The sequence below is a fragment of the Vipera ursinii genome, assembly GCF_947247035.1.
Source record: "Vipera ursinii genome assembly, chromosome: 2".
Taxonomy (NCBI): domain Eukaryota; kingdom Metazoa; phylum Chordata; class Lepidosauria; order Squamata; family Viperidae; genus Vipera; species Vipera ursinii.
Genome location: NC_139513.1, coordinates 26,568,852 through 26,587,961, shown reverse-complemented (window position 1 = coordinate 26,587,961; position 19,110 = coordinate 26,568,852). Strand labels below are relative to the sequence as shown.

The window sequence follows — 19,110 nt, the reverse complement described above, 5'->3', positions numbered from 1 at the left end:
AAGATGTAACTATGTGACACAGTATTCCTACCATCCTTTTGTTTGATATTCAGAGGTTTCACATAGGACAGTCTCCATATTACAAAAGGGAAAGGCAAGCCTAAGATAAGTATTTCTCTAAGTTACCTCACAAATGGGGCAACTTTTACAACAGCAGACTTTGTCAGTTACCATATTATCGTTGCTCCACCAACAGTTTAGAGACCTGCACAAGTTTTCAAACACTTGCACACTTGACAAGACTCCCAAGATAACCAGCTTCTTCCCATTACTATTGGAATTCATAGTTCATATTTCCTAGCAAAGTCTAGTACAGGGGTCTTCAAACTTGGCCTTTATGACTTGTGGACTTCAACTCCCAGAATTCCTCGGCCAGGCACGCAGGTCCACAAGTCATAAAAGGGCCAAGTTTGAAGACCCCTGGTCTAGCAAGTCATGCAAGTTGAGTTGCTAACTCAGCACTTGGTAGAGTTGAGTTTCTTGAATATCCACAGGAGACATCTCCATACCCACTACATGGCCTTTTCTGTAATCTGTCGCCTTCGTGATTTAAGTTCCTCAGTGCCATATCCAGAAGCTTCCTTCTGTCTCTCTTCCCACTCTATTACTCAAACTGATGGAAGATCCTTCAAAAATCTCCAATTTTGGAAAGGGATAAGAGGATGTGAACAATTTTAAGAAATAAATACATGTTTTTAGCTATTCAGATGTTCATCAATATGATAGGTAAAAGAGAACAGTCTTTGTATGGCTTAGACCAGCCTGGAAATGAGCTGTATCCATTCCACAAGGACAACTTCCTTCCAGAGGCTCTAATTAGTAAAACAACTTCAGGGATCACTCTCTCTTTCGGAACCAGCAAAGCCACACACAATTTAACCAGACTTGCAATCAAAGATATGCTGTGGCTTTTCTACTGCTATAGAAACTAAATTGATGTTGAATTTAATAACGGCAGCAAGACTTTTGGTTGCGCAATATTGGAAGGAGGAGGATTTGCCTACTATAGAAGAATGGACTTTAAAAGTTTCAAACCTGGCAGAAATGGCGAAAATCTCAGCATATTTGAAAGACCATTCGCAACAAAGATATATCTTGGAATGGAGAAGATGGGTTGATTATATTCGGAATAAATATGGGACCAAAAAGTTTCATTTAGCATTTGAATGAGTATTAGATTTAGAAGATTTGTTATTATTTAGTTATTTTTAAGGAGAGTTAAAGTGCGATAGGACTTAAAGTGTTATTATAGTTAGTTTGCATATTATAGTTTAAGATTGTTAGGGCTAATACCCTGTATTTGCTCTGGGAAGTCGGAGGGGGGGAGGGAGAGGGAGGGGGAATTGGGTGGATGGGTTTTTATGTTTTTTGTGTTTAAAATGTATCTGTAAAACTCTTTAATTAAAAAAAAAACAATTCAACCAGACTTGCCATCAAAGACATGCGGTGGCTTTTCAACTGCACAGATCGGCTTTTGATGGTGAAGGGACCTGAACCTGACAGAACCTCCCTTTAAAGGTCCGTATTTCTCTGCCTTTCTTCCTCCCCCACTTCCCTATCCAGCCGTTTCTGAATTCCCAGATGCTTGCTAAGCAATTATCAGAGGTCTGGCTTATTTACTACCACTGGCCGTGTGCGTTAATAAGGACTCTTTCCTCAATCCCCAGGATTTCCTTGGAAAATCCTCAGCCATTCTTTCTCTCACACACACGACAGCAGCCCCAAGCTTTCAGAAATCCCCCTACCACTGTCTTCCTTCTGCCTCTGGCAGGTACAAGGAAGGCTGAGATTTGATGAAGTGCTTAATAGCTCAGCTACCGGCACTCAAGCAAGCAAGCAAGCAAAGCCGCCAGAGATGAGGTGCAATTAAAAGGAAAGAGGCTGTTCCAAAGTGAACAGGGCCCCCTCCGATTTGTGCAGTCCTCCCAGCTCTGGTTAGAAAGGATACCGAGGGAGAAAGACCAGGAATATCTTTTAAAAATGGGTCTCATTTTCTTCCCAACAGTTTATTTATTTATTTATTTAGATTTATATACCGCCCTTTCCCGAAGGACTCAGGGCGGTTTACAGGGCATTTAAAAAAGTCAACACAAACGTTAAAACAAATTAAAAGAGATTAAATAGAACCCTGAGAAAATTAAAACCCAGTTAAAATTAAAATTAAAAATATTCTCAGCCTGGGCCAGAGAGCTCGATGAGCCAGGTCTTCAGGTCCCGGCGGAATGAACGGAGGTTGGGGGCAGTCCTAAGCTCCGCAGGCAGCTGGTTCCACAGGGCAGACGCACGCACCCACTGAGAAGGCCCTACCCCTGGGTGTTACCCGCCGGCAGTCTTTAACCGGTGGCACCCTGAGGAGACCCTCCCTGTGGGAGCGCACTGGACGAAGGGAACTTGATGCTGGCAGCAGGTGCTCCCTCAAATATCCCGGACCCTCGCCATTTAGGGCTTTATAGGTCATCACGAGCACCTTGAATATCACCCGAAGGGCAACTGGAAGCCAATGCAGCTCGCGGAGTAGAGGTGTTACATGGGAGTTTGTGTCGCCTTACTCAAGCAAACATCACTTGAGCCCACTTTTAAGTCATTCCCCCCCCCCCGACCCCAATTCATGACAACTCGCAATGCAAGACGGACAGCGCATGTGTTTAAATCATGGTGAAGTGACAGCTTCATTTTGAATGGAGGGCTCTGACCTTTTATCTCGGTGGGATAGTTGCCACCCTCAAAAAAAAAAAAACCTGTTCTGCTTTCCTTTTAAGAATTTGATTCCAGCAATCTTACTTTAAAGGAGAAACATGCAAAATATCTATTCAAAAATGCCCTTTAGGCTGACAAACGAGGATGTTTTTATAAATTTCAAACCTTAAGCCTATCTCATGATAATCCCTAACCTGTGTCTCATTTTAAACTTGTTTCTCTGCTATTCTTAGAAAACGGACTTCTTATTTCAGCTTCTCCTCACCTGCAAATCCTTCCTTGGCTGGACACTCTGCCTACGAGAGAAATAGGGCGAAACAAACAAGGAAAAATAAGGCATGCCACCGGAAGAGAGTTGCAGACATACCGTAAGTCTCTGAAGTAATCTACACAATAGTTGAAAGGCTATCGAAAACAAGGGTTCCCGATTGAGCTGTGTATCTGAACCAGGGGCTTTGAACCGAAGATTCAAAGGCTTAAAATAATGTAAATAAGGCAGCCACTTCAGACAAGTTTATCTCCCTTATATACTGTACTTTTGGTAAAATAATTTGTTCTTCCGGTTATGGAGTGGCTATTCTTTTGCCCGGTCCTGCAGCCCACCCCAGAACAACAACAACGTTCAGCTTTGACAGGTTTGCCTGCCCTCCTGTTGGTTCAGGTTTTCATCATCAGCTCTTCCTTCTGTGTGCATAGAGCAGGGGTCTTCAAACTTGGCCCTTTTATGACTTGTGGACTTCAACTCCCAGAATTCCTCAGCCAGCTTTGCTGGCTGTGGAATTCTGGGAGTTGAAGTCCACAAGTCATAAAAGGGCCAAGTTTGAAGACCCCTGGCATAGAGCTTCTATAAGGTACATGACAAACTTATAGCAAGGGCAGCCTTTTCAGAATGCCCCCCCCCACCCCACGCCAGGAACCGATTTAGATTTCTCCCCCACAGACACATCCTTTATGTGCTTCCAAGGGGTAAAGCGTGACCATGGCAAGCTGAGAATTTATGGTTACCCAGAGGACTTCCACTGGCTTCTCAGCCGCAGCCCAGATTTAGCTCGGAATAATTGCACTGTAAAATATCATTAGCACACGTGCTTGGGGAGAAGAAAGGCAAATTAAACGGAACAGGGAAAGCCTGCAGCAAGGTTCTGGAATCCCCAGCCTCTCTCTTGCTCCTGACTGTCACGCGGGAGGACTGGCAGGCCCTTCCGATCCTCTCTCGGGTCTCCAAAGTCAAGCCAAAGAAAAAGCAGGGAGAACAGAAACCCCCCCCCCCCAAATGGAACTGCCAAAATACATATTGCAGCCAAGAGCACTGCACAACATTGTGCGGTTGTGCCGTATATATTATGCCTGGGCATATTTTTTTTTTGCAGCTTGAAGAAGTACTTCTGCGATCACGTGAAGTACTAATACCACTTTACAATGCCTTGGTAAGGCCACACCTGGAATACTGCATCCAGTTTTGGTCACCACGATGTAAAATAAGATGTTGAGACTCTAGAAAGGGTACGGAGAAGGGCAACAAAGATGATCGGGGGACTGGAGGCTAAAACATATAGGGAACGGTTGCTGGAACTGGGTATGTCTAGTTTAACGAAGAGAAGGGTGAGGGGTGACATGATAGCAGCGTTCCAATATCTCAGCGGCTGCCACAAAGAAGAGGGAGCCAAGCTATTCTCCAAAGCACCCAAAGGCAGGACAAGAAGCAACGGATGGAAACTACTCAAGGACAGAAGCAACCTAGAACTAAGGAGAAACTTCCTAACAGTTAGAACAATGAACCAGCGGAATAACCTGCCTCCAGAAGCGGTGAATACTCCAACACTGGAAGTTTTTAAGAAGAGACTGGAAAGCCATTTGCCTGAAATGGTATAGGGTTTCCTGCCTGAGCAGGGGGTTGGACTAGATGACCTCCAAGGTCCCTTCCATCTTATTATTATTATTATTATTATTATCAGCACGGACTACCCCACACTGGCACCCATTCTCCAAGGACAGCGAGGAGTCTCTCTCTCCCTGGCCATTCCACAGACTGGGTTGCCAGAGCATCAAATGAACTTTGAGGGGGTTTCAGGAGAGCCATTTTCAGCTCAAAAAGGTCTAAGCCAACATTGAAGGGAGGTTCGGGATCATACCAACAGGAGCCTCCTCCTCCTCCTCATTGAAACCTGAAGGGCCCCTTAAAGAGCACTGAACGATCGCTTAAGATTGTGAATGGGCTTCTTTTTGGTGGCCCCTTTTTGGTGGCCAACAGCCACGCTTCACGTTTCGGAAGAGCCCACGGGGCACACTAAATAAATAAAGCGGCGAGGCAAATGAGCCCAGCCTGAAGGTTTGTTTTGGAAAGAGATTCCAAATCCCTTTCCTCGACGGAAAGATTATTTCACCAGCTTACACTCCTCTTTCCACAATTTGCTCTCACAAACTAGCACAAAACCAGGCCAGCAATTTGTTTTCATACATTACAACCGGTTCAGGCTGTAGGAAGAGATGCCGGGGAGCCATATTGGGTCTGCCCTTCGCTATGGCGAAGCAACTTAGCCGTGGCGCTGAGATTTGTATACTGCCCCATAGTTCTTTACAGCACTCTCCGAGCAGGTTGCAGTCTCAGCCGGTTGGTCCCCAACCATCTGGGTCTTCGTTTTACCGACCTCAGAAAGGATGGAAGGCCGAGTCAACCTCCAGCCCGTCAGGATCGAACTCCAGACTATGGGCAAAGTTAACCTGTAATACTGCACTCTTAACCACTGCGCCACCAGGGCCCATGCCACCAAATTAAGAATATGCCACTAAATAAAGATATGTAATAATGTAGGTACTTCTACAATGTTATTATTTAGCAGCATCTCTTTAGTTGCTATTTAACTATTTAACAGTGACCCCACACGGGGGGAGGTGGGGAGGGGAAGCTGTATTCTCTCTTCCCACCTCCCTTTGCTAAATTAAGTTGCTGAAAAACTTCCCAGACGTTCCATCATTCTGCTTCCCAGCCAGTACACAGAGCAATTCATCTTCAGGACATAACAGATTTCCCACAGCAGAAAGTTTGCCTATCGATGCTGACCAAGAAGCTTGAGGTCCTGTTAGCATCAGCTCCACAGCGTCGTAAGAGAAGCTCCCTGCGGCTCCGGGTGAATTCTCCATCATAAGGGAAAAGTCGCTGCTCAGACTGGTGGTGCTGCCCCGGTCCCTCTGCTCTGTAACACACAAAAGCATCCAGAGTCGGACTGGTTGATCACTTCCACGCCCTCCTGAAGAATGGCGATGCCCTCACCGACACATTTCCAAAGAGAAAAGCGAAGCATGAATTCACAGATCCCAGACAGAAACTGCTCACACTGCAGACTGGAGATAGTTTAAAGTTCCGCAGGCGGATATCTGGAAATAGATCGCCAAGATATTCCGGCTCTAATTTTTCTCAACAGCACCGGTAGCCAAACGGTGCTTTTACAAGATCACGCAGATCATAGTAAATTGTGTCTTGTTTAAGGACGTTTACTGGAATCGAACAAAACTTGCTGGAGTCAGACAAGCAGCTAAATCAAGAACCAGCAGGAGTTAAGCTCCACTCATTCGCCACGATCGTAACTTTGAATGGTCACTGAACAAGTGGTTGTTAAACAGGGACTTACCTGTACAGTTTTACACTAGACACAGAGGGTTAAGTGCAGGTTTGTTTGTTTTTTTAACACACAGCACATCTATGATTGTCTGTAATTCAGCCTGTTCTGTCCCCTCTGTACAACAGTTATTTCACTAGATTTCACATGAAAGTACATCAGTGAGTACAAAAATATACAACGGATAATTAAGGGTTGTCTTTCGTTTGTTTTTGTTTTTTAAAAAAACAGGATTTAAACTTCGGAGGCAAGCTTGAAGGGTCGGTGAGCAATTACCCTGAAAAAAATCAGAGTTGTGGGGGTTTTTTTTGGTAGGGTGGGGGGGAATGCAGATGTAGCATTTCAACAACATAAATGGGAACCAATGTGTTTTGCATTACTTATGTCCCTGTACCAAGAAGAATATTCATGATCAGGTTATAGCTAGTTTGTGTGTATAGAAATTGGCTTCTCTTGCCAGAGTATATACAATATCCTAAATTTGGATTGTCCAGAAATAGACTCTTTTTTTAGAAGTGGTTAAAGAAAGCAAGCAGAATTAAAAGGACTCCTACGCTATTTATTTTAATTGCTGGTTGGGAGATAGTCAAGATGACAGCTAAGTGATGAGTTTCAAAACTGAGCAGTGCCATCTGCAGAAGTCAGCACAAGGCTTTTCCAGAAAAGAGACCGTGTCATGTTCAGTGGACAGGATTTGCCAATTGGTGCTGGCTGGAGATGGCAAGAACCAAGGTAGCTAGCTAAGACCAGCAGCCTTCTGCCTCTTACCGATCCTCTCCCAAAAATAGAAGCAGGATTTGGGAAAGTTAGTGGCCAGAAGGCAGGGCGACTCTCTCTCCTGCACAACAAAAACCGTTCAAGAAATACATTTTGAGCGAAGAGACGCATGGACGGTGTCGTTCTTATTTTTTATCAGTGTTTCTGAGACACTGGAAGACACACTGACTCTTTATTCCATTCCCCTCTCATTGGAAGTCACCGGTCTGGCTCCTGCAGCTTATCATTATCTTCACATGTCTCCAAAAGGGACTGATATGGGACAATGGTGTGTGTGCAGTGAACGACGGTAGTCTTTAGGAACTCAGACTGGGTGGTTGTCACATTTTGCAGCAGCGTAACATCCTCCAGACAAAGTAACAAGACACTGGGGTTTTAAAAGCTGACTACTCCTCAGAGAATCAACAAACGCGTTGATCCTTCGAGATGTAAATATGATCCTCTGGCTGAAGCAGACCATGGTGGAAATCCCTGTTGAAAATGCAACTGGGTTACCTTCCTTTCCCTTTCTGATGTTCGGAGAAATGTACCAGTGTTATCTAGTAAAGAAAGGCACATCCATGTATAGGAAGATCAGCAGTGGAAGCCTCAAAACTAGATCACATATAGCACGCTTCAGACTGAGTAGGCTCAGAAGTCACAGAAGACTGACTGGCTGATGGGAGAAACAGAACATCTGGAAGGACACCGGGATGGAGTATGATGAAGGAAGGGAAGGTCCGTGGGGACACCAAAGAGGTGCTTTCTCCACTGGCACATTGTGTGGTGGCTTCTGCTTTCTACCTTTATATTCTGTACTATCTGCTGCAAACTACCTTCTCTAGATTTTGATGGACCAAAATGCGCTCAGCTGGTTTCACCAATTCTGTGTGTCCTTCGTGACTTTCCTAAATCCTTTGGAAGAGTCAAGAGTTACCACCCCAAAATCTGACAGAAAGAGAGTCCTAGCTCAGATTAATGGCCTAGTGCCACGGTGGCGAACCTATGGCACACGTGCCACAGGTGGCATGCAGAGCCCTCTCTGTGGGCACGCTTGCCATCGCCCCAGTCCTAGCTGAGCTTTATAAAAACTTTTCGCTTTAGGCGTCTGCTGCTGTGTGCATAAAAAAAACAACAGTTCAATCAATCGATAAATTTCAACTTCTCACGGGAAAAAAAAAGGTCTCGCAAAGTTGCAATTGATTGATTGAACTTCTGAGTCCCACCCAGTCTGCCGTTACCGCCGCAGCCACGCCCACCCAATGGGCCACACCCACCCAATGGGCCACACCCACCCGGCACCTGACAATATGTAAGTAGGTTTTGGGTTGCAGTATGGGCACTCGGTCTCTAAAAGGTTCGCCATCACTGGCCTAGTGTAACGATAGAAACAGAGACTCACTTAGCATGCAGATTTCTTCCAGAGTGAATCCAGGTGGCAGACTCTTCCTTCTGGGACAGAAAGAAAGACGTTAGGAAATGGGAAGGTCACACCCAGAACAGCTCCACAGCCTACAGCAGAGAACATCTGTAGCTCAAGGTTGACCAACTGGGTTCCTGGGGCTCTCAGAGCTTGCTTTATTCCTTACAGATGTTTTTATTACTCAGCTAAATAACGTCAGCGTAAGGGAAGACGGGATTTGCTGGGTAACTGCATTGATGCTGTTAGTTAGCTGAGTAATGAAACGTTAACAACCAAGCTCAGAAAGCACCAAGAAGATCCATATCCTGAAATAGCACTACAAATCCAGCTTAGAGCAGTTGCATTCACATGATCTTCTGAACTATGATCTTCTGAACTATGGCTCAGAGGATGAGGAACCAACCTTCTCCCTGCCATGCAAGTAATTTAATGGATGGGTTTACACAACCTGCCAAATCTGGGTTTCTGTGTTCTATCCCAACAAGCAAGCAAGCTATGTTATGGTTTAATAGGATGGGCCAGTTCATCCAATGCATTGAAAGAAGACTGGGTTTCCACAAGGCACTGAGCAACGAACTACCCACTTTAACTTAAGTCTATTGCAGATTGAAGCAGTGATTTACTTCCTATTTGGATTAAACACAAGATGGTGAAAAATGATTTGGCCAAGTCAATATGCACCAAAAGAAGTGAAGAGAGAGAGAGCATACGAGTGATGGGCTCTTTCCCAGTTCTTTACATTTTAAAGGGATCATAGTCGGTGTGTAATATGCATGTGAGAATGACCTTGGAAGATGGGGGGGGGGGGAAGTGCCACAGCCAGGAGAAACTGAAGTATAAAAAGCAGCTTGGCCCACAGAGGAATGTAGAGATGGCAAAAGTCTAAGGACTCACCCTAGCTTTTGAGGCGGTAAAAGTAATGGGGGAGAAATGCATTTTGAGACTGGCAAGATGGTTTTCAATCTTGAGAGGTAATCCAGACAGGAAACAGACCCAGATGAACTAATTCTACTTTACTGTTGGGTTACATTAACAAAACCTTGCAAGTCTGAAAGTAGATCACCTTTACAGCCTAAGAAACTAAGCAGGTCCTTTCTGAGACTTTTGCCATCCCCACATTCCAGACCAAGCTGCCTTTTATACAGCCATCCTGCTGGCTGTGGCACCTTCTTATCTCTCAAGGCCATCCCATTACACCCTGAGAGGACTTTCATCTTAAACTAAGTCCAATTTATCTCCCGAAACTGCTAACATTACTTTTAGATTTTTTTTTAAAAAAAATCCTGCCTTTAGTACTTTTATAAATAACTCAGGGCAGTGGATATGCTAATTCTTCTTCCTCCTATTTTTCCCCGCAAGAACAACGACGACCCTGTGAGGTGAACTGGACTGAGAGAGAATGATAGGCCCAAAGCCATTCAAAACTGGGTTTTGCTGCCTAAGGTGGGACTAGAACTCACAGCCTCCTGGTCTCTACCCCGGTGCTTAACCACTAGGCCAAACTGGGGCACGCAACCTACTATTTGGAAACATCTTCCAACTATAGCTCCCACAGTCTCCAAGCAATGACTGTGCTAGCGGCGGATTATGGCCACTAAGTCTAAAATGTGTGTCCCCTCTTGCATTATAGGCCAATAGCATAAAACCCATTATCAGCTCAAAATGGAACCTCACGGGTCAAAGGCTGTGACTGGGTTCTGGAAATGAGAGGATAACTTGCTTGGTGAGCTATCTGAAAGTTGGAATCCTGAATTAAATAGGCCCTTGGTGTGATCCATCTGAGTAATTCTTAAGCTTCGACATCAGATTGCCTAACTGCAGGCAGTGTCATTGAAAACGAACTGGTATGCTAAACTCAGCCGGTTGATTAACTGCACTCAAGTCGTGCTCCCACCCCCCCTCCTCCCCGATGTAGGACTTCTAGAAATAGCTCTAGACCAAGCGGTATGGCCCCATTTGTGCAGATTTCTGAATGCAAAATCAATTAAAATGAACTGGGCCAGGACACCAGGGTTTCTATTTTCCAGCAGAAAGGAAACGTGCGCAGCAACGGTATTCTCGGTCCTTCTTGCCTACCTCTGTGGCGGCAGCTCCAAACACAAGCTCTTACCTCAGCTGCTTAGCGGCAGAAAACTCCTCGGAGGTTATGTGCTTCAGAAAATCGAAGCAGAAAAAGAAAATCTAGAGGCCAAAAAAAAAAAAAAAAAAGAGGGGGGGGGGAATAAAAGAGAGGTCAGGTCAATTGCCGTATACAGGTAGTTCTCGACTTGTGACAATACGGGCTCCACAATTGAGCCCAAAATTTCTACCGCTAAGTGAGACAGTTGCCAAGTCAGTTTCGTCCCATTTTTTTACGACTTTTCTTGCCACAGTTGTTAAGCGAACCATTGCAGTTGCTGGGTTAGTAACAGGGCTGTTAAGTGAATCTGACTTCCCCATCGACTTTGCTTGTCAGAAGGTCACAAAATGACTCCGGGACATTGCAATTGTCACAAATACGAGTCCGTTGCCAAGGGTCCGAATTTTGATCACGTGACCACGGGGATGCTGCAACGGTCATAAGGGTGAAAAACGATCGTTAAGTCACTTTTTTCAGTGCCTTTCTAATTTTGAGAAGGACACGGTGGCTCAGTGGGTTAGGACGCTGAGCTTGTCGATCAGAAGGTCGGCAGTTTGGCGGGTCGAATCCCGAGTGCCGTGTAGCAGAGTGAGCGCCTGTTACTCGTCCCAGCTTCTGCCAACCTAGCAGTTCGAAAGCACGTAAAAATGCAAGTAGAAAAATAGGGACCACTACGGTGGGAAGGTAACAGCGTTCCGTGCGCCTTTGGCGTCTAGTCATGCCGGCCACATGACCACGGAGACGTCCTCGGACAGGCGCTGGCTCTTCAACTTTGAAACGGAGATGAGACCGGCCCCTAGAGTCGGAAACGACTAGCACGCATGTGCGGGGGAACCTTTACCTTTACCTCTAATTTTGAACAGTCACTAAATGAACTGTTGTAAGTCGAGGACTACCTGCAATTAAAGAAGGGCTTCCTTCATTTTGGCAGAGCACTGATCCTGGGGGGCCTGGCAGCCACTCCCACCAATCCCAATGGAAATGTCTCGCTATTCGTCCCTTCAGGTCTCCCAATGCCCTGCCCTTGGTGCTGCACGCAAGGCCAATCAACAGTGGAACCGACTATTTAAGAAGATGCCAGACTGCCGTTTGACGGATGTGTGGAAATTGCTCTTTCCAACTCTTGATTTTCTGAGTTTCCAAATAACTGGCTAAAAGTTATGAGGATCAGGCGAGGTGTGTAAGGAAACCCATGACTCAAACAATCCCCAAATCCCTATGGCTAAAGATTAGCTCAGGCTATCCACGGGATTCCTTGGAAGCCGTGCCGATAGTGGGTGGCCAAGTTCTGACCTATAAAAAAAACATAGATTTATAGAAATATAATTCTTCCAGGATTTCACAATTTCTCCAAGCTGGAGCAAGCTTAAGCCACTTTCTCAACTTGGTGCCCTTCTAAATTAAACTATGAATCTTGGGGGCACCCTAGCTGGTAATTTTACCAGGGCTGCATTCCAAATATATCTGGAGGTCGCAAGGTCACAGAAGGCTGCTTTAGAACATTCACTTGCTCAGTCTTGTGTATCTCAGTATAATCACAGCAAAGAAGTGGGGGGGGGGAAGGGAAGTGTTAAATGTCTCATAAAAAAACAGCATGACTGCAGCAGAAGGCAAAATTAGAGAGGGCACAGATGGGCAAGCCAAGTCTACTGTGACACTTGTGCCAGAGGCAGTTTGTTTTTCTCTCTCCCCTAATCCCACTTGCAAGACTGGAACAGAAGGGACCACAAGCCTGGCGGTGGCATGAAATTACACAAGACACTCTGCGTGTGCCCTGCTTAGTAAGCTGAGATATAATTGCATGCAGGGTATATTTTTATTATTTTTTATTTATTTTAATTACATTTATATCCCGCCCTTCTCCGAAGGCTCAGGGCGGCTTACAAGCTTAACAGTAGCCTTCATTCTATGTATATGCCTGCTTATTAGGGCTTTCACACACACACACCCAAGTGGCATTATTACAAAGTCAGCTTATTGCCCCCAACAATCTGGGTCCTCATTTTACCTACCTTGGAAGGATGGAAGGCTGAGTCAACCTTGAGCCTGGTGGGATGCGAACCTGCACTAATTGCAGGCAGCTGGTGTTACTTAAGGAGGCATTAGCCCACTGCTCCACCAAGGCTCAATATGAGCTAACAATTGGGTATATGGGCTAACAATCGGGTTTATCATGTCCATAAGCAATATAACGTGAAATATTGCTTGCTGGAGACCATAACATAACTCTGGGTGCATCAAAGCCCAGAGTCAGAAGTGGTCCTTTTTAGACCGCCGAGACCAGCTGTTTGCTCACTTCAGGAATCCAAACCATCGTTTCATTCCATATACAGCATTAACCTTGTGAACACTCTGGCTTCCTCCTTCCATAAAATATTCAAGATGGACAAGTCGTTAATAGTTTATTGTTATCTATATGTAGGGGTGTGGGTCTATACATATGTTGCTTATAGTATGTTTTAGCTGTGTGTCATGTATGTGTTTCACTTTGAGAGCGGGCCACTAAATTTCATTTTTGATGTGTGCCGTTGTGCCCACAGTAAAAAAAAACGACAATAAAGATTATCTTATCTTATCTCAAAACATTTTTAACACGTGGCTGTCTAAATGCTCCCTGAATGGGAGGAGAACTATTGCTCCTAAGATCCACTTGGAAACTTCCTAAAGATATCCGGTTGGCCTACAACGGTGGCTTTTTGGTAAGATCTAATGAGGTTCTTAGATTCAGCTTCCTCAGTCCAGAACCTAGATATTGTTTACTCCCGTTAACTTCAGGTGCAGATTCAGATTCAGATTCGGAATAACAGAATTGGAAGGGACCTTGGTGGTCTCCAAATCCAGCCGCCTGCTCAAGCAGGAGACCCTATCCCGTTTCAGACAAATTACCGTCCAATCTCTTAAAAACCTTCAGTGTTGGAGCACCCATACCTTTTGAAGGAAAGCTGTTCCACTGATTTAATTGTTCTCACTGCCAGGAAATTTCTCTTTAGTTCTAAGGCTGGATCTCTCCTTGATAAAGTTTCCATCTTGTTATTTCTTGGCCAGCCTTCAGGTGCTTTGGGAGAAAGAGGTCGATCTCCTCTTCTCTGTGACAGCTCCTTAGATATTGGAACATGCTATCGTGTCACCTCCCTAGTCCTGTGGTGGCGAACCTATGGCACGTGTGCCACAGGTGGCACAGAGAGCCCTCTCTGTGGGCACACGCGTCGTCGCCCCAGTCCTAGGGCCTTCAGCTGGGTTTTATAAAATCTTTTCGCTTTAGGCCTCTACCGCCATGTGAAAAAAAAAGGTTCAATCAATCAATCAATTTCAACTTCTCGCGGAGAAAAAAAAAGATCTCGCAAAGTTGGAATTAATTGATTGAACTTTTTAGTCCCACCCAGTCTGCCGTTACCACCGCAGTCACGCCCATCCAAGTGGCCACGCCCACCTGGCACCCAACGGTAAATAAGTGGGTTTTGGGTTGCAGTTTGGGCACTCGGTCTCTAAAAGGTTCGCCATCACCGCCCTAGTCTCTCTTTTCATTAGACTAGACAGACTCAGTTCTGGTTCAGATCAAACTTATATATTTGCGCTTCTCCCTATTCTGCCGATTGGGAAATGCTAAAAAAAAAGGCATCTTTAGTGTGACATGGACACTACTACTGTTACATGGCACTATTTCTAGAGACACTTACTTCCTCTCCTTTGCTGAGCCGATCCACTAACATGTGCCTGTAGGAGGAAGAAGAGAGTTTGGTATTGACAAAGCATGCTTCAAACGGTTGTGAAGATAGGCCCACCGCATGTATGCAGACTAACCAGGATGTCTAGAATTCAGGTAGAATTCAACCCCAAGGACTGTGAGTCAAGCTCCCACCCCAAAGGACTGCAGGACAAATGCAGAAAAACCCTGGGGACAGAGATTTTGAAAAGGATTAATCAAGAGCAAGTTAAACAGGGGAGCCTCCAGTTTAAACCAACTAAAAATGCCACATAAATCAGGCTTCTCAATGCCTAGACCAGGGGTAGGCAACCTTGGCTCTTTTATGACTCGTGGACTTCAACTCCCAGAATTCCTCAGCCAGCATGGCTCCACTTGGAAACCTCTCCCTTTCCCCTCAGCGTGGCTGGCTCAGGAATTCTGGGAGTTGAAGTCCACGAGTCATAAAAAGAGCCAAGGTTGCCTACCCCTGGCCTAGGCTATTCCCACCACCATTACCGCCTGGCCCAGCATGCCTACCCAAAGAGGAACCAATCATAAGCCACTGTCAGGTAAAGAATCTCTGCAGGTTCCAGGGATGTGTGGATCAGCCCATCCTAAGGAAAGAAAGACTGAGAATACAGTAAACATTATAACGATTCCCTGCTCTGCACTTCCCTATGTATACATCAAAACACCGAAATGACTGAGCATCTTTTGTGTACCAGGAAGGTTTCTTAAACAAACAAACAAACCCCATTTAAGAAGCCATCTCTTATAGTCTCTCTAGCGCTGCTGCGCCTTCTTCAAGAAACGGCACAGCAGCATAAAGTCAACCCTGGGACTTCCTGAGTTTAAAGTTTTATTTCAAAAAGAAGCTTGAAGTTTATTTTTATTTTTTTAGATAGATCCAAAGCGGTAGCATCAAGAAGCTCTTTTCCTACATTTTTTCATCCTTTTTTCCTCAGTCCTCAGGATGGCCTCTTGACTCAACATTTCAGGCTTCTTCGGGTGTTGTTGTTTTTTTTTAACCTAACAGGCAAAAGCTAAATTATGCGAATGGAAAAGATTCCTGCAAATTTCGTTTGGGTGAGCCCAATTGGTTCGTTGGTTCTGCAGGATGCAAATAAAAGAGCGGCTTCCGTTCGGAGAAATGAAGATGGGCAGGGGTAGAATTTGAGCTCTCCAGGCCCCAAATTAACCCCAAGTTACCATAAGCCCCTGCCTCTTACGTAACAATCCTGCATTTTCTTACAAGCGGAGCCAGGCATTTTTAAAAGGCGCCCCACAAAACCATAGTGGCCTTGAACTCACCAACCATATTAGAAGGCCAATAAGCCCTCCGCTTTCGCCACCACCCACCCTCCCGCCAAATCTGGGCTAGGCCGTTCATGCTGGCTACAGGATACAGGAATGCGCTTATCAGTACTCACAGCCCAGAGGGAGAGACGCAGGAGAGAGATGAAAAGCGGTGTCCTGTCCCACCCGGATATACAATGAACCAGGAGCCCGCCATCGTCTGTGCAAAGCCGGCAGGAAGGGAAAGCAACAGCGGAGGGAAAAAGCTTGAGTTACTTGTATGGCCTTCTGGATGAAAAGCCTCCCACTGTCCCCGGGCCTCCAGCGGTCTCCGGGGGATCCACATGGCATATGCTAGGCCAGCTGCACAAGACACAGCCTTCTCTACATCCTGCCAGACAGAGGAGATAAGAGCTGCGGCAGGTCGGAGGACGAGAGAAAAAGGGGAATATTAGAAATCGCCTTCCAGGGGGAAGGCTGGCTGCCGTATCGACCGCGTAAAAGCGTGCAAAGGGGGCGCTTGCCCTTTGCATTTAAGCAGAACATCCGGCGTCCTCTTCCCATCTGGAAGTGAATAGGGAGCAGCCAAGGCCTGCGGGGGGATCTTCCAGTGCATCACACGCAAAACCACCGCCGCGTCTCCTTCTTCACCTTAGGTTCAGCCGTTAGTGCCTCCTGCGGTTTTTCGGAATTCCTTTCTACCCTTCCTCTTCAGAACCCAAACCTACCAGATTCTCCCCAAGAATTAAACTTTTCTGCATTTCAGTAAGCCAACGGAAGCATTTTAAGATGCTGTTTTAAAAGATTTTAAGACACTATGCCCAAATGCCATATTCCTTCCTTCCCGTTTTTTGTGGGGTTTTTTTTTTTTTTTGGAAATGAGCTTATCAATCAATCAATACTTGAGCCCGAAAGACTGACTGAATCGATCACTGAACAAAGCGGTCGATGCGGGGTGTGTGTGTGTGTGTGTGTGTGTGTGTGTGTCCGTGTCCAACCTTGGCAACTTTTAGGACTTGTGGACTTCAACTCCCAGAATTCCTCAGCCAGACAAATATCTCTTATTTTTTTTATATACACAGATACGTCTTGACTTACAACCATTCATTTAGCGACACTCGAACTTCGAACGGTGCTGAAAAAAATTACTGACAACCGATCTTCACACTCATGACCACTGTAGTGTCATGTAATCAAAATTCAGGCACTTTTGACATATTTACGAAGGTTGCAGCATCCCAAAGTCACGTGGCCTCCATTTGGAACCTTCCCACCCACCTTCCAACAAGCAAAGTCAATGAGAGAAGCTGGATTCCCTTAACGACCACACTGATTCACTTAACGACTGTGGCAAAGAGGGATCATAAAATCAGGCATAACTCATTTAATGACCACATTTGATTAGCAACGCAGACTGTGGTCCCTGTTGCGGGTTTAAGTCAAGGGCTTCCTATAAGCCAAATGTCAATTCTTTTTTAAAAACAGGATAGATACTGCTGCCCTAATCTGTGTAGCATAAATAGTAAGTAAAGGATCTCTCTGGCACTTATTTTGGGGACAGAGACCTCAAACAGCAGCAAAAACAGTCAAGAGTTTTCCTAGAGGTTCAGTTAACCACACAGAATCCTGTAGAAAAATGATGAAGATGATAAGAGTCTTTCAGAATGACAGAAGCAAAGAGAAGGGGCCATGTGCCAATATACAGCTCAAATCACGTGGCAGAGAAACCGTCTAATAAATTAAATCTGTTAGTTTCACAGTTGGGTTTCCCAATTTTTGCCTAATTATATCTCCTTGATTATTTTGTTAACGATCACCAAACATTACAAGTCACTTACAAAAATCCCACCAATCACAAATTCACCAGAAGAAGAACAAAAAACCCTCACCGTCGCTATTGATAATGGAGATCAGAAGCTTCAGATAGTTCTGTGTCTGCTGTACAAGATCCCAGTTCTGGGTTGGGGAGAGGAGAATGGGAGAAGGAGAGAGAGAGAGAGAAAATAGAAAACATGAAAAAATAGGAATCCATTGGAAGACACATCTAACCCCATTCGAGAATTGGTCTCAAAAACATTTAGGGCGGCTAAATCCATCCCCCGCTAACCTAATTGTTGTTGGGTTTTTTTTGTACACCTTGGCTCTCTCTAGCAATATCTCAACTTCCACAAAACCGCTTTCACAAATTCTATCTTTCCCTTTTTGAGGGGTACTAGGATTTCGTGGTATTTAATATTTTCCCTTGGCAGGCATTCCTATCTAAGTGCAAGACTTATTTTTCTCAACAACATCCCCGAGAATTAGATTGGTCTGAGAGAGAGTGACTAGCCCAAATTTTCCAAGGGAGGATTTCTGGTCCAACCCCTTCACCAAAAACAAAACAAAACAAAACAAAACAAAACCCACACTGGCTTCCTTGCTCCTGCGCTTCTAGATTTTAAGGGCATCTTTTCTCTTTGTAAGCATCCAGAACAGATTTGCCAAAAAAAAACACAAACCACCTACATCCACAATCAATAAGAGCTGCACACTTGTTAGGTCCTAATGAAAATTATGGGAGAAAGGCTACTTCCTGATAAAGTATTATCAGGATCTGTGTGGGTTTAATTATCCACAGGGGTTGAAGTTCAAAAGGCGTGAGGTCTGCTTATTCTGGATCAAGCTCGTTGTGCTAGTGATTTAATTCCTTGTTAAGACACTTGCACTGGTCTGTTTAAGCCAGGGGTGTCAAACTCAATTTCATTGAGGGCCACATCAGCATTGTAGTTGCCCTCGGCGGGCCGGGTGGGTATGGCCAGGGTGGGCGTGGCCTACTGGGTGGGCGTGGCTGGAGTGCGTATGGCCTACTGGGTGGGCATGGCCAGCTCTACATTGTTGGCATCAAGGGTGCCTATGGGGGCCTGGGCAGGAGTGGGACAGATCTGAGGGTCTCTGGCAGGAGGAGGGTCTCTGGGCCAGGGCCAAGGCAGCGGGGGCCGTTCCCTCACTGTTTCCAGGATGGCTTCGCGGGCCACATGAAACCACTTTGCGGGCCGGATCTGGCCCGCGGGCCTTGTGTTTGACATGTCTGGTTTAAGCGAATGTAGTCACAATTAACAACCCTTTCCAGACAGTGAACTCATAAAGCACCTGGTTCATCTGAAATACCTTTATTTTGCATGTAGAAGAAGGTTACAGCAGAGAAGGTGTGGTCAGGTGAAGTCTGGACGGTACTTTAAGGTCAAAAGACAGTAACAGGATTACTGTCCACATGGCTTGTGTTCAAATCACTAGCACAAAACGAGCTTGATCCAGAATACTGCTTTTTGAAAAAATCTCAATAACCCTTAGCATAAAGAAAACCCAATTTTACTGAAGTCTGAGAAACTGAGAGAGATTTGGGAAAGATCTACTGGCCATAAATGATCTTAGCGTCTTCTTAGTCTCTCCTATACCCTTCTTCATCAATCCCACTCTCTATAGGGGTTTCTGGCCTACTCTTCTCCTTATTCAAGACCACCTAGGCCATGGGTCGGCA

At 45.3% G+C, this 19,110-nt stretch overlaps 1 protein-coding gene and 1 long non-coding RNA gene across 6 annotated transcripts in view; one reads left to right on the top strand and one right to left on the bottom strand.

Moving 5' to 3' along the window:
• The window catches only part of MTMR14 (myotubularin related protein 14), a 103,142-nt gene that overhangs the window by 42,612 nt on the left and 41,420 nt on the right, over window positions 1–19,110 (bottom strand). For 4 of the 5 annotated variants that reach the window (XR_014491675.1, XM_083355995.1, XM_083355993.1 and 1 more), the window contains exons 10-16: window positions 17,483–17,549; window positions 15,728–15,813; window positions 14,835–14,911; window positions 14,290–14,326; window positions 10,604–10,674; window positions 8,473–8,522; window positions 5,759–5,891 (exon numbers count right to left, since the gene is read on the bottom strand). Coding sequence is in view for 4 of the 5 variants with exons in the window: in XM_083355995.1 (XP_083212121.1) it covers window positions 5,759–5,891; window positions 8,473–8,522; window positions 10,604–10,674; window positions 14,290–14,326; window positions 14,835–14,911; window positions 15,728–15,813; window positions 17,483–17,549 (521 nt within the window). In the remaining variant the exon portion in view is untranslated. The remainder of the gene's footprint in view (window positions 1–5,758; window positions 5,892–8,472; window positions 8,523–10,603; window positions 10,675–14,289; window positions 14,327–14,834; window positions 14,912–15,727; window positions 15,814–17,482; window positions 17,550–19,110) is intronic. The other variant, XM_083355994.1, reaches the window with a different exon arrangement.
• Window positions 1–19,110, top strand: part of LOC310636369 — a 431,277-nt gene that overhangs the window by 405,533 nt on the left and 6,634 nt on the right. The gene's annotated exons all lie outside the window — the stretch shown is intronic.